Source organism: Drosophila busckii, chromosome 2R (genome assembly GCF_011750605.1).
Source record: "Drosophila busckii strain San Diego stock center, stock number 13000-0081.31 chromosome 2R, ASM1175060v1, whole genome shotgun sequence".
NCBI lineage: Eukaryota > Metazoa > Arthropoda > Insecta > Diptera > Drosophilidae > Drosophila > Drosophila busckii.
Window position 1 is genome coordinate 3,226,089 of NC_046605.1, and position 16,176 is coordinate 3,242,264.

Sequence of the window (16,176 nt, forward strand, 5' to 3'; positions counted from 1 at the left end):
CATTTTTTGCTTTCGCTTTTAATTTTTAAAATTTAAAAAAAAAAAATTTAATTCTAAGCTACAATTAAAATAAATAAAATAAAATAAAAATTGTGCTTTTTGTCAATTTAAATTTTAAATTTGAAGATTCCAATTTCAATTATGAAACAAATTTGCGTCACTTGCAAGTAAAGAAATATTATTGATCACTTAGTCTTGAGAGAAATAAATCAAACTTTGACTTTGTAGCGTAAAAATCAAAACTGGAATTTTTGTTCATATTTTCGAAATAAAATAAAACACAACACAACACAAATATGCTCAATTCATGATGATCGCCATGATTTTGAAATATTTCTGTTCCTATTGCTCTTTATTAGTTGTTAGCAATTTAATATAATGAAAAAATTGCGGGCAAGCAAATATAAATTAAAACATATTTTGAGCAAATGCAAGATATGTAATGGGTTAATTTAAGGGGTGCCAGAAAGGGATGCGAAATTCTCTCAAGCCAAATAAAGCGCAGAACATTAAGAGATTTTATTGATAGGAATATTAAATTACGACAGCAAAGAAAATATCCTAAAAAAAATATGTCTAGGAATTGAAGGCTGAATTCTCTTAAGCCAAATAAAGCGCACAATTTGAAGAGATGTTATTGTTAGAGCTGCTACCATTGAAAATACTCTAAAAATTCTCTCTTTGAGTTTCGTATAATTTTATTTATTTTAGCTTTGTTTTGTTTCTAAGCGAAAACATACACTTTCAATACAATTAAGCTTAGAATTTATTGTATTAATTATATTTTCTATTATATTTATTTATTTAAATATATTAAGTTGAAAATTTAAGTATATTTTTAAATTTTAGAGTTTGTGTGGGGACTTTTGGTTTATTAATTTTAGTTTCAATAATTCGCACACATGGAAATGGAAATTTTCAATCTTTTAGAATTATATAATGTTAAATTTAGTATTATTTCTTTAATAATATTAATTGAATGCTGCAAAGTTTATACACTGAAGACTACGCTGAAACCAACGGGCAGCTAATTTTGTTGTTAAGCTTGAGCTTGATTTGAATTTCTCTGGCACAAATTAAAAAGGAATTAAGCAAAACAAGTAATGAAGTATTGAAAAATATTGTATATAATTTTTTACTACAATTACAATATCTTTGTTGTTTATTTTAATAACCAAAATAATGGATAATTGAAAAATATTGTATATAATATATTTCTACGTTTACAAACTGTTAGTTCTATGCATATTAATACCCAAAATTAATATAGAATTAACAAATATGCTATAAATTTTTTTTCTACGATTACAATCCGTTTGCTGTCATTTATTTAATAAACAAAATAGTTCAACTATAAAGCGTGACCTGCAGCTTTCAGCTCTTTGACACTTGTTTAGTTTTGTTGTGTATTTGCGGCTTGCAATGGTATTTGGTAAACTAATTTTTATTTTAATTTTATTCTTTTTTGGAGCATACTTATGCAGATTTGCACGCGGCTAAACACAATACGATACAGTTAATGCTTATTTATAGCACTGACAGGCAAATTAGGCAGCAGCCGCAACTAATCCTATTTAAGTTTCGGCAAATACACACACACACACACATGCACATATAAATTCTTATTTTGATAGCATAGCGCAGAAAAAAATCAAAATAAACAAAAGCGCCTTTAGTGTAATTTATTTTTGCGCATGACAAATTGTTTACATTGCTGTTTAAGTTTGCAGTTGAATAAATCTGCGTATGTGTGTGTGTGTGTTCATACTTTGCAATTTCACTTTTATTTTTTTTTTTGGGTTGTGCCAATCGCGTGGCATTAGTGGAAAATCAATTGAGCGATGGCAGCAATCAAAACCGTAAGCCATGAAATCAAAACCGACTCTCATATATAAAATAAAATATTTTGTGCATTTGTTGTTGTTTTTAGCGCCCATGCCAGTGTTTATTTTGCAGATTAAATTGCCTTTGACATATACGCTTTTTATTCAATTTAGCTAAGCGTATGCGTAACACAAAAATACGCATACGCAGTGTGCTGCAGTTCTCACCAACGCTACATGCTTAGCATTTTTTTATAATGCAGCAAAATTAATTATGCACTTTCAGTTTTCAATGTAAGCGACGCTTATATTTTTTTTCTTCTTTGTCGCATTTGCATTTAGTTTTTTTTCACTTTTTTACACGTTGCTTTTTTTATTGTGCGCTAAATTACGTGCAACTATTTTTTATGTGCATTTTGCTTGTGGTGAAAATTCTCACTGCGTAGCCGTTTATCACTTTCATTTGAATGGGTTCCAAGACAATTAGACGCATATAGAAATGGAAAGCCAGCAAATTGTAACTGGAACTGAAACGAGTTCAGTGAACTTCGCTTTCTAGACAAGAACATGCTGGAACTTGTTATTTTTTTTTGACAGCTGCCTGTTAATTTATTTTAATTAAAATACAAACACGTCGCTAGCCCCAGAACAACAAACAAAAGCAAAATTGTGTTGCAAGCGCAAGCAATTTATTTATTTGTTGCACACTTAACATTAATTTCACTTTCTTTATACAATATATATGTGTGTCTGTCTGACTGGCGATAAAAACATATTTGATATCAACATAATTAGTCACGTAGTTTGTGTGTAACGCTCAACGCGTTTATAATGCACAAGCATTAGCCCTTATATGTGATAGCAGCAGCAGCTGTCAGGCCAAAAGCTTCAGCAGTTGCGTGAATGTTATAAAATCAACAAATTAGCCATAAAGATGCGCCACAGCCCATAAATAGACAAAACGCGCGCATGAACTGAACTCAGCTGAACTTTAACTTGAGTTACACATAAAATTTGTTTGCCCGCCCGAGCAGTCCAATTGTTATAAAAGAATGCAATGACCACTTGGCATTTATAGCTTTAAAAATTCATAATTAAATTTACGACTTACCGAGAGTTAAATGCAGGCTGTGAAAGTCTGAAAAAAAACGAAACAATAATTATTATGCTGCTTAATTATTTAAATATATATATATATATTTCTTTTGTAATTTAATACACTGCAAGATTTTTTAGTGGCGTGCTAATTTTTTATGCACAACTGTTTATAAATACATATATTTAAAAATCAATAGAAATAATAAAAAATGTTAAAAAATATTATTTCTATAGATTTTTAAAAATATGTATTTTTTATTAATATTTACTGCAGAAATAACATAGCTTATTAATAATAATGTGATTTAAACCAATATAAAAAATCAAATGTGAGCGCAAAAATTCAATGCTGCAATGCATAAAATTAATAAAAAATAATACATAATAATAATAGTTATTTTTTTTACAATGTAAAATTTTAAATGTACAAGCATTAAAATACAGCGCATTAATAATTCATATTTGTTTTTATTACAAAACAATTAGCTATAAAATTTCAAATTAAATAATAAACAGCAATAAAAATTTATTTCATTTTTTTTTTTTCAATTCATAAAAATTGAAAAAATACTATGTACATAAATTCATTAACAGCTCATCTTTATTTTTAATGAGCTTATAAAATTACATTTCAAATCAGAAAAAACAATAAGCTATAAAACTTCAAAAAAATTATGAGGTAAACAAAAATATATTCCATTTAATATAATTAAGCGACAATTTTTTAATGCATAAAAATTTTAAAACATTTTATCAACTCATATTAGTTTATATGCGCTTTATATATAAAATTACATTGTAAATCACAAAAAACAAGCTATAAAATTTCAAATTAAATAATAAATATCAATAAAAAAAATTCAGTTCATTTTTTTTTTTAATGAGCATAAAATAATAATAACTAATAAAATTTCAAATAAATAACAATAAAAAATTATGAGGTAAGCAAAAATATCATATTTTATATAATATATATATTTATTGCGCAAAACATGCAAATTTTAAAACATTTTTTGTGTCTCAATTCATTAACAACTCATATTTAGACGTTTTGGACATATAAAATTACATTTCAAATCAGAAAAACTATAAGCAATAAAATTTCAAATAAATAAAAAGAAAAAATTATGAGGTAAGCAAAAATATATATTTAATATAATATATATATATATATATTTATGCAAATTTTAATTCATAAAAATATGTACATCAATTCATTAACAACTCATATTTGCTTAGATGCACTTAACATATAAAATTACATTTTAAAACACAAAAAACGCGCCATAAAATTGAATTTCAAACAACAATTAAAACAAATTCTTTTTGTACAGTGTTGTCTCATTATAATTATGTGCAGCATTTAAAGAACAATGCCACTGGCTGTGGGAAAAATTTGTGTGTTTGCCAGACAAGCGCGCTAAGTAGTTAAGAAACATAAGTGTAAAAGAGAGATTTTAATCTACAGCGCACAATGAAATTGTTATTTTTTTTGTACTGACTGTTGTAAGATTTATGCACAAACAACGAGAGAACTTTCACAGAAAAGTTCACAGCAGCAGCGGCGAGACGTGAGACGCATGCGCTATGAGCTGAGCTGAGCGTAGCTGCTGCTGCTTCCTCTTCTGATCTCGAGTGCAGGCCGAAAGTAAAATTAGCTATAGGCGTTCGAAAATTATGCAGCGCGCAGAGTCTTGTGGGGCGCATTTGACGTATGCCTCAAAAACTTTGTTGAAAACGTGAGGCGCGCGTCGCGCACGTAATTTGTGTCGACCACAATTTGAGGCAAGGCAAGCGGAACAAAAAAAAAAGCGAATGTTAATTATGAATATGAGTTTAGAACTCGAGTTGACCTTGCGCTACAAATAGTTTTAACTTAAAGCCACTTCGGCTCTCTCACTCACACACACACACATTTTATTTGTTAACATTTGTATGCCACACTGCGGCTTTTGTGCTGCTTCGTTCAAACGAGCGAAAGCTGCATGCCATTTTTTTTTTTTTTTTTTGGTTATTTTCACCCACGGTTGTTAAATGTAGTGCGAGAGCTTTGCGCTTAAGCAATGAAAGCGCTTTATGCTGCTGCCAGCAACAACAATAAGCGCAACTGACGTTGGCCATTTATCAAAATAGCTGCAATTGAAATGCCCCACGCATGTGAAAAAAACCCAAAAGCCAGCCCAAAATGCAATTCAATGCAAGCCGGCAAAAGTGTTGAGCGTCGACTTGACAAGTGAAAATTTACTTCAAAAGACTTGCCAGCTAGAAACGAAAAGTTTTGACAAAGATTACAAATTTATCATTCTATACAGAAAAGTAGGAAATTGCTGCACTTTAAGTTTGTCAGCATACTTGGAAAAAATAACTGAGCTAAGAAGTTCTAGAGTTCAAGCTTACAAGCTAAAAATTTAATTAAGTTACAAAGACCTGGCAAATTTTAATCGTATAGCCAGGCATCTATCAAAATTTCAATCGATTCGAGACACTGACACTTTGGGAATATTTCAAGGAATTTAATAAAATATTTTGCGACTTTTTGAAAGTTTTTTTAACCAAAACTTCTTAAATAAGCTGAGATAAGCATTTTAAGTTTGTCAGCATACTTGGAAAAATAACTTGTTTAACTAGAGTTAAAGTTAATAAGTTAATTAAACTCAAGGCCTTGGCAAATTTTAATCGAATAGCCCGCATCTATCGAAATTTCAATTTGATACACTGACACTTTGGGAATATTTCAAGTAATTTAATAAAATATTTTGCTACCTGTTACTTTTTTTAACCGAAACTTCTTAAATAAGCTGAGATAAGCATTTTAAGTTTGTCAGCATACTTGGAAAAAATAACTGAGCTTGAGAAATTCTAATTCAATTAGCTTTAACTAGAGTTCAAGTTAAAAATTTAATTAAGTGCAAAGTTTTGGCAAATTTTAATCGAATAGCCCGCATCTATCGAAATTTCGATTTGATACAGTGACACTTTGGGAATATTTCAAGGAATTTAATAAAAATATTTTGCTGCCTGTAACTTTTTTAAAGTTTTTTAATCGAAACTTCATATTTAAGCTAAAATAAGCTATTTATGCTTGTCAGCATACTTGGAAAATATAACTGAGCTTAAAATTTAATTAAGTTACAAAAACTTGGCAAATTTTAATCGAATAGCCAGCACCTATTAAAATTTCCATCGGTTCAAGACAGTGACACTTACGGAATTTTCCAAGGAATTTTATAGAGTAATGCAAATTTCTTATTTAAGCTGAGATAAGCTTGAAATTAAGGCAAATTCTGTTGTATTAGGCAATTCAGACTTTTAAATTGCATAGTTTAGTTGATATTTAATTAAATTACAAGGTTATGCTAAATTATAATTCAAAATTTGTGTTAGGAAATAAACCAAATGGAGTCAGCATTACAAACGATTTGAAAAAGAGTAAAAATTTTTTTAAAACTTTAAATTTATGCACATTGAAATTGCTGCACTCAAAAAATAAATTGAGCTAAGCTGGAAATCTGCTGAAATTCTAAAGTTCGTCTAATCTTTTAAGCTAACTATTTAAATTTTATATAAAGCTATAAAATTTTGATATGCATAAAGCCAGAACCTATCAAAATTACAATCGAAAATGTGTAGCTTTGTTATTTGATTAGCTAATAAAATGCTACAACTATAAGAAAGTTTGTTTAGCTCAAGATTTATGCGCGTTATGGGAATCATTAGCTGACTGCATTTGAGATTCTGGCTGTAAATACATTTGCTTAGCTACAGAACTGAGAGTTTATCTCTTCATAAAAATAAAAATCTTATGCAGCAGCAGCAAAGTTAAGACACACACACACACACACACACATTGCAAGAACTAATGTAGTGAAATAATTTACGTTAATCGAAAGTTGTGAGGCACGTTTAACAGCTCCGTGAGGGGCCTGACCACGCGACACGCTGTGTGCTCATAAAAAGACAATAAAAAAAAAAGTGACATTTTGGCCAAAAATACAGCGAGTCGGCCATAAAGCAGAAACAGCTAAAGAAAGAAAAGCAGCGACAGCGAAAAGTCAGCGGTCAAGCCAAGACGACGCAACTAAAATCAAATCAGAGCGACAAAAGTGGCCAAAAAGCAGCAACAAAAACGGCAATATTGACAATTTGCGTTGCCCCTCTAACAACTTTGAGTTCTCCCCCACACACGCACACGCACACACACATATACACGTGTCTGTGTTTATGTTTTTCTGTGTGTTTTTTTTGCTTTATAAGTGCTGCTCCATCAATATCAAACTTCAGCAGCTTAGCAAAACGAAAGTAGTTCTATGGCCAAGTCTATTAAGTTTTGAAATGAAAACATAATTACATGGCCAAAAACTGCCGACGCACATTCACTCTCCAGCCAACAACAACAACAACAACAACGTAAAGCGATTTTCATAATGCCAAATCGAAAAGAAGAATGAAATAAAAGCGCGGCTGATGTCTCAACAGCCTGCGGCAAAGTTCTTCGTGTCCGGCGTATCATTTGAGGCTCTCCTACCGTTTGGCTTGGCTTCATTAAAGCCGCATAAAGACATAAAAAAAAATAAACTCAAGTGAAGAAGATTTTATTTAATAGTAACGAAATTCGTTGGCGACAAAAATTTTTTGGCTCCAGAATTCACACTGTGCAGCAAATTTGTGACAGCTCTTTAAATTAATAAAATATATAATCTCAATGCTCAGAGTCTCTTTAAGTAGATTATTTAAAAAATATATATTCTATATAAAATCATAAAAATACGCATGTTAATAGAATATTCAATACAATCTTTCATGTTGTACTGTAGACATCAATAGTAGAAGAATTTAATAAAATATTTCTGAGCTATACGCTTGCTTTAAATGTAAGTTGCAAATGTTTTAAATTCATTAATGAATAAAGTTAGTATGAGCCTAAGTATTATTTTATATTTATATATTGCCAATATATTTAAGTTTTTTGCAGCAAAGTAAATTAAAAATTCCAACACTAACTAAATATGTTTTGCTACATAACAAATTGCTAACAAATAAAATAAATATACAATTTATGCAGTTTGAAGTGCCTGCGCATCTTTAAATACATAAAATTTTCAATTTAGCAAATAATGTTTAAATGAAAACTCAGTTCCATATCTCAAATGCTTACGAACTTCAAAATCCGCTCCTGTGCTATTTCAACTGCACGTAAACCTATTCAAGCTTCAATTGAAATAATTAATAAATAAAGCAAAACTTTTATATGCAAATAAAACATAAATTAATTGATTAAATTGATACAAATGTAATAAAAAATCGAATGTAACTCAAGCTCGCGCTTTTGTTTTTATGATATTGAAATATTCATATATTTATTTATTCATTTTCCACTCATCAATCATTGCTCACATTTTTATATATTTTTTGCAAATCAATTGAATTATGCCTAACAAAGTATTTCCCAATTATGTTCCCTAGTGTATTTTGTGTTATGAAAAAGAGAACAACAAACAAATGTTGTTAGGCACACGTTTCGCTTTCGTGCCCATTGTTTGTAATTGTTATTGCTATTTATTTATTTAACTTTGGATTACAATGTTTTTGGTTCAACAGCAATTTGAATGCCGAGCAAATAAAACACTGCAAACTAAAATATTTGTTAGCATAAAAATTAGATTATTGCAAATAGCCTTAAGCTTCAATTTGTTAAATATATCTTTGCACTGTTGCTAAACTATAAACAGTTAAATAAATTGCATTTATGGCATTGCCATTGACATCAGAGTTGGACTACAGCAAAGCCTTAGCCTTTGGCCAATTGTTGTTGTTATTTTTGCGTTCATTATTAAATTTATGTTTTCTGGGTCAATTCCGCAGACGGAAGCAGTTTGACCAGCAACAAAAAAAATAATAAAAAAAGACTTTTTCACTTTTGTCGAGCTACTTGAATTTTATTTTCGAGCGCCTTTTGTTAGCGGCTTTTCTTAACACTATATTTATGCTGTTATTTTTGCTTGTGCTTTGTGCAAGACACAAAACTATTTCTTAAAGCGAAAGAAAAGCGCACAGAAATATTAAAGCTATAATTAAGTTTGTTTGTGCACAACAACAACAACAAAAAATAGAAAAAAATTCACAATAAGTTTTTTTTCTGCAAAGATTTGCCAGTGATTAATGCCAAAGCATTTTAAGTTAATAAGAACCAAAGCGAAATAAGCAGAGCGCAGCGAATCGAACTACGCAGCAGCAGCGACGGCGACGGCGACGGCAGCTGCAAAATCAATAAGCAATGAACATAAAAAAAAAGCGCTGCAAAATAGTATTAAATAAGCTAAGAGCCAAAGACTCTCGAGCTAGCAGCAGCATCCACTGTCCATTTTGAGGTCGAGAGCAGGCAAAGCGTGCATTAAAAAAAAAAAGCGAACTGCACATTGACAAAATAATTAAATAATAGCCCATGGGGCGCAGTCAGGCATTGCAGTCACTGTCGCCGCTGAAAGAGACAAACAGTGAGAGAGCGAAAAGAAAAAAAAAACTAATAGAAGCATATTTTGCGCTGAAGCGACAACAGCAACAAAAAAATGTATAAAAGAAAATGTGCAAGCGCCAAAGCGGCTTGGCTTTTAAGCACAACAGACAAGCATCAGGAAAAAAAAGAAGATATATAAAAATAGATATAAAAAATAAAAGCAATACGATACAGAGCAACAAATAAATACACAGAAAGAAATACAACGATGACAGAATAGAAAGAAGAAGCTATAATTACTTGAATTTTTCAATACCGAATGAAATTCTATTAAACTTACAAAAATTTTGTATGGGCGATACTTTGAATATATATAATGGAATATATTTTATTGGAATTAAAGTATTTATATACTTTTAAGTTTCTTATTTCATAAAAAAAAGCAAAAATATATAAAGATACAAATAAATACACAAAAAAATGAAATATTTATCCCGAATCAAGAATTCAATCCGCAGCGATGTCAGCATATGATTAAGCTAAATTTACTTGAATTTTTGAATACCCAATGTTCTTAAATATTCTAAACTCAATTCAACTATACTCTGAATATATATTATTGTACATATTTTATATTAATAAAATATACTATACTTTTAGATTTAATATTTCATTAAAAAAGAAGATATGAAAAATAAATATAAAAAATAAAAGCAAAAAAAAACAGAGCAACAAATAAATACACTGAAAAAAATGCTACGATGTCAGAATATGATTAAGCTAAAATTACTTAAATTTTTCAATACCGAATATTCAATCTCAATTCAAAAAAATAAACGAAACTCTGAATATATATTTTTTATTTATTTATTTAATGTCAGATATGAGCAGTCGATGGAAAAAAAAGAAAATGATTACAAGAAATATTTAAAATTAAATTTTTAAGTATTTAAAAATTAATTTTTTTTTATTTTGATAACTATGGTATATCTTTTAATGTATAACTTCTTTAGAATTTTATATTTAATTTTATCTTAGAGAATTATATTTACTCCAGCTGAAGACAGCAAACTAACTAACGAACTTAATCAAAAAAAGTTATTTTAACCCATAAACACAATTAATTTAATATTTGAATCCTTTAGCTATTCGAACTTTTATTTTTTCTGTGTAGTATTTGTATTTGCAGCTGAGAGCGACATGAATAAATAAAATTAAATGCAGCGTGCGCGCTTAAGAGATGAGCTGGCAATTTAAAAATAAGAATTAAACGAAATTTTTGTAAGCCAAGTTTGTGCGCTGGGAAACGCAGCAGTGAAGCGGCCTATGGCCAAGCGTCTAACCGTTTGTTCAATTACAAAATTGATTACCATTGAAAATTGTAAATTAAGTACAGTTTTGAGTTTTCAGCATAATTGCAGTTGATTGGAAGAGCAAGAGGAAGAAGCAGAAGAAGCTTGCAGTGTCATTAGAAGCAGCACTTTGATTACTGTTTGTTTGCTTGTTTGCCTGTGTATGTGTGTGTGTGTGTGTGTGTGCGTTTGGTACTATAAATGATTAAGTGAAAAAGACAAAGTCAATTGTGTGCGCCCCAAACAGGCAACGCGGCCTCTAGAGAACCAATCAAGCCGAACGTCAGCTTAATTTCATTTAACGTTTCAAGTAGCATTATATACAACAACAACAACAATAGTATTAATAGCAATAACAATAAGAGGCAGCATGCTAAGTTGGACGCTGGCCAAGCTAATGGCAAAATACCAAAAATAAAATAAGCAGCAAGCAATACTTAAAACTTGATTAAGTTACTAATACCCTGTGAAGCGAGCAGCGCCAAGCAATAAAAGTAAATTGTTCAAGTTGTTTGGCTTCAAAACTAAACGAAGAAGAAGAAGAAGAAGAAGCAAGAAGTTTGCTTTGGCTTCACTTTACACTGAACTATGCAATTACTTTATAAGCGGCTATATTTATTATAGCTAAGCAAGCGCTCATTAAAAAGATTATTATTAAATCTTAATTATTGTAATATATTTAATTTGTATATAAGCTAATAATAAAGAATATAAATGAGTCATTTAATTTTTAAATTAATGATAAATACGTTTGCTTTTTTGTGAAGTCAGTTTATGCTTCAATTTTGTCATTTATTCATAGAAAAAATATATATTTTAATAATTTTTCAATTTAGTTTTAGGCATTTAGTGTCGAAATTAATTGTTTTTACTTTTTGAATTTTATTTTATTTATATTTTAATTCATTTATAAGCGGCTAAATTTATTATAGCTAATAATTTTAAATCCTAAGGAATTTATTTGGTTTATTGTAATAAATGCAGTTTATAATCAATAAAAAAAAGATTTTTTGTTGTCTATAATTTAAATTTTTTGTGCTTTGTTTTCTCATTTATTTTACAATTTAATGCATTGTAATTATTTTAAATTTTTAAAAATTTTTTTTTATTAAAAGGCACTTATTTTTATATTAATATGTTTTTCTATAATTTTCCAAAGCATTAATTTTAATTTATTTTTATTTCAACTGTTGATTCGAACTATATTTTGTACTACTTATTCTCCCATTAAATTAATAAATGTGCTAATAATTAATTTATTTTATTTATTTTTATATTAATTTGTATTTAATTATATAATTTTTCATAATATTAGTTTTAATTTATTTCAACTTCTACTTCGAGCTTTTGTGCTATTTATTTTCACATTAAATAAATATATATTAATAATTTATAGAGTATATACCTAAGCACGAATCAATTCGCGAGTCAATCTAAGCGTCAAAAGCACAGGCAAAAATCTAAATTCGTTTTGCATTATTTCGTTTCGTTTCCTTTGCTGTTTAGGTTCTGCTGTTGATTTGGTTTATCATCAATTTTATTGTCACTAGGCATTTACGAGCGATTATTTTAGTTGTTGGTTTTTATGGCCGTTGCTGTTGCTTGTTCTTGTTTGTGTTATTGGCTATAGCCAGTGGTGCCTGTGATTATGTCTGGTCGCCAGCTCTCTAACTAAAAATAGCTCTTGGTGGTATTTAATTTATAGTTAAACCGAAAACGCCAAACCAAATTTGATTTATTGGTCAAAAGGTTATTGACCATTATAGCTGCTTGACTGTAATAGTTGTTGTTAGTGCTTGTCAAACAGTTTGTTGAATCAACACAATTATAGGCATAACATTGACAATTTTCAGCAGTCCCAGACTAAGCATTGTTTGAATTGCTGTTGTTGTTTGTTGTTGCCAATAAATTTGCGAGCGCTAAATGCATTAAAATGTTTTACACAGCCGCAGACAAAGGCTATAAATCAATGCGCTTTGAGCATAGAAAACAATTGTTTTAATTTTAATTTGTTAACACTAAAAGCAAGCAAATAAACAGGCTAAGAGTTTACAGCTGCTGCCTTTGAAATTTAAATAAATTTAATTGCAAGTTATTAAATTGAAATTAAGACATTTAACAATATAAATTAAATTAAATTTATAAAATATTGAAAAGAATTCACAAAAAGAAAGCTAAACGTTTTAATTAAATTTTACTACCAATAAACTAGCTGATTATTATAATATTAAGGCAGCCAATAAACAAAATAAATTAAACTAAATTTATAAAATTTAAAAAAGCTATTATAAAATTCAAAATGAAAGTCAAAGCTAAATTTAATTAAATTAAAGTCACATAAAAAGTGTTAGCAAGACAATTATTAAATAAAATTTGTAGCTGCTGCATAAATTTACTAAAATTAAAAAATTTAAATAAATATTTTTAACTTTTTCAAAGCGCATTACTTGATTTTTGCAGCCACTAATTAAGCTGCAGACTAATCCAAATGTGTTGCTGTTGAAAATGTATAAAAAATTGCTCTATACACTTTGCTTACACTTTGCATACACCCCATTTGCCATACACAAAGTGTAGCACAAAAAAAAAAAGATTATACAACAATTTGAGGAATTGAGCTCTCTTGTCTTTATTGCTGGCTCACAACATAAACTTAATTAAATTGGTAGCATGTGAGCAGTGAGTAGAGTGCAGCTTAATTAGCTGCATAAAAGCAACTCTCATGACACACTTCTGATTTATGCTCTCTCACTCTCAAGCAAAGTGTGTTGTACACACGAACAGCAGCAGCAGCAACTGCAACATGCAGCAGCAGCAGCAGCAGCAGCAATTGTTGTGCATTTATGCTTATGATACGTTGGCACATTTCTTTAGCTGCCAGGCAACGAAAAATTCTGAGAGAGATTGCGCTGCTGCATGAGAATTTAAAGGCCCAAACCGACAAGCACAACAAAAAAAAATAAGTAAGTCGCTTAAAGCAACTTGTAGATACACTTTGATTAAAGTAGCAAACACGCGCAGTATAGATGCGCATAGTACAGATTTTACTAGTGTATTTGTTTATTTGCTGTGTTGTTGGGACGCAAAAAAATTGTTACAAAAATACAAGAAATTGCGCTGGAAATAGTAGAACTGATATAACAAAATTGGTTGCGCTAGCTTTTATAGTTTCTGAGTTCTTGTTGCTCATACAGACGCACATGACTATATCATTTGCTGATCAAGCGCATAAGTCATTACACAACTTGCTGCTACCCTTTGCTCTTTTGCTTAACAAAGTGTATTAAAAAAAACACGCACAGTTGCATGCAAGCAATGAATGTGTTGCTGCTGCTGCTCAAAACGGTAAAATGCGTGCTCGCATGTGGTCTCTGGAGAGTTACAAAGAGTCTCAGACTGGGAAGAACAGTCTCGACTGGGAAGACTCTGAAGATTTGTTGTGTATGTTTAAAGAAATCGAGTCAAACATACACACAAGCGGTAAACTTTTGCTTATTTAACTGTTATTTCTTTATATGCAGACAACAAAAAAAAAAAACAACAATAACTGCAGCCACTTAGAACGTTATAGCTGCTGCTGCTGCCACGCAGGCGCTACAACAACCAACAACTTGCCACAGTTTATTTCATCTTTTTTTTCTTCTTTTCTTTTAACTGTCAATGCTGCCATAGTAGTTTACTGTAACAACAGCAACAACTGCTGGCTTAAGGCGTAGATTGTTAGTCAGATTGCTGACTGACTTGAGCTGCTGCTGCTCACTTGCTCTTTGCCTGTTGCTGTTGCTGTTGAATTGTAACACCGATACAAGTGCATTACATTTCTACATCAACGCTTGTGCTGCTTACAGCAAATTATATCCAAATCAATTTTCGGACAACCAACATGAGTAATATTGTTGTTGTTGCTGAGCATTTAACTTAAGCCGATTTACGATTTATATGGCAGTCAGACAAGACCAACAAACAGGCAGAAGCATACACGCAAAGAAAAGAATATATAATTAAAGCGTAGCTTATAGTACAGTTATGCATTTAAAATATATAAAAAATATTATAAATAAATATATTAAAGTTACAAATGTTATATATTAAAATTGTTAGATTAGTTATTCATTTAAAATATATATATATGTTATATATTAAAATTGTTAGCTGCTGTTTCCGCTAGTTTACTGCTGAATTTAATTTTTAAAAAATAATAATTTTCATTTCATTATCTAATAGATTAGTCATATGAAACGGAATTAATTTATCTGTAATAATTATATATAGTAGTTAATTGTAATAAGACCTTTTGCATAATTCGTCATATTTTTTAAAATCAGATCTGAGGTTTGTAGAACAATTTATTAATTATTGGTAGTATTTAATTTATTTTATTTAATTTTTGTAATGTAAATAAATTGGAAATATTTTTTAAGCAGCTGATTTTAGCTGAATATTCGACATATTTCATTTAACCATATCCAAAGTATACTTTAGAATAATGTTTAAAAATAATGTGAATAAATTTTAAATTTTTTGTAAACTGCTGATTTTTATAGATTTTTATGTGGATTATTATTTTTCAAATTTTTCATTGACTATTAATAAATAATTAATAATATAAATCAATTTTAGACAATTTCTTTAATATAAACATATGAACATTACCATGGATTTATTTAAAAATAAATTGTACAAAATATTTTAAAATATGGTACAAAATATTTTCAAATTGTTTGCTCTTCTACAGAAATATTTTTTCATTTTGACATTTTGTTCAAATAGTTTGTAAATCAATTTAAGACAATTACTTAAATAAAAAATATTTATAAAAATGTACAACTACATTACTCGTGGATTTATTTAAAAATAAGTGATAAAAAATATTTTAAAATATTGTAAAAAATATTTTCAAATTGTTTGCTCTACAACTATTGTCTTGAAATATTTTGTAAGTCAATTTTAGGCAATTTCATTAATATAAAATATTTATAAAAATATTTTATAAATTCTACAAATTATTTCACGCCCTTTGCTTATAATTTCTTATTCTTCTACAGCAATATTTTGCACAGTGTATACCTAAACCTGTGCCGTCTGTATTTGCCCAGTCGTCTTTTGTATCTGAATCGCTTTGTCTGCGCTTAGTCTGCTTGTTGGTGCGGCTCATTAGCATGTGGGTGCTGCCAATGATTATGCTGGCCGCACTCTGTTGGTTCGTCCGTCCGTCTGGCTGGCTGTCTGTCTGTCTGCTTGCCACTGATAATAATGATGACCAAGCTGTTTGTGTCAGAGAGTTGGGGGCTTAGAACTCTGCCGTAGTTACAATAATAATAAAACTTGAAGCTGCTGCGTCAGCAGTTGTCAGAGTCTAAAGTTTCAAACAGCAGCAGCCGCCGCTGCATGCAACTCATAACGGTGCATGCAACGGTATTAAAGAGAGAGAGAGGTGTGTGTGTGTGTG

The 16,176-nt window shown here is 29.7% G+C and overlaps 1 protein-coding gene across 1 annotated transcript in view; it reads right to left on the reverse strand.

Moving 5' to 3' along the window:
• The window catches only part of LOC108594663, a 12,707-nt gene extending 10,818 nt beyond the window's left edge, over positions 1-1,889 (reverse strand). Inside the window, exon 1 of the mRNA XM_017979805.2 lies at positions 1,770-1,889. Within this exon, the coding sequence (XP_017835294.2) occupies positions 1,770-1,889 (120 nt within the window). The remainder of the gene's footprint in view (positions 1-1,769) is intronic.
• Between the last annotated feature and the right edge of the window lie 14,287 nt (positions 1,890-16,176).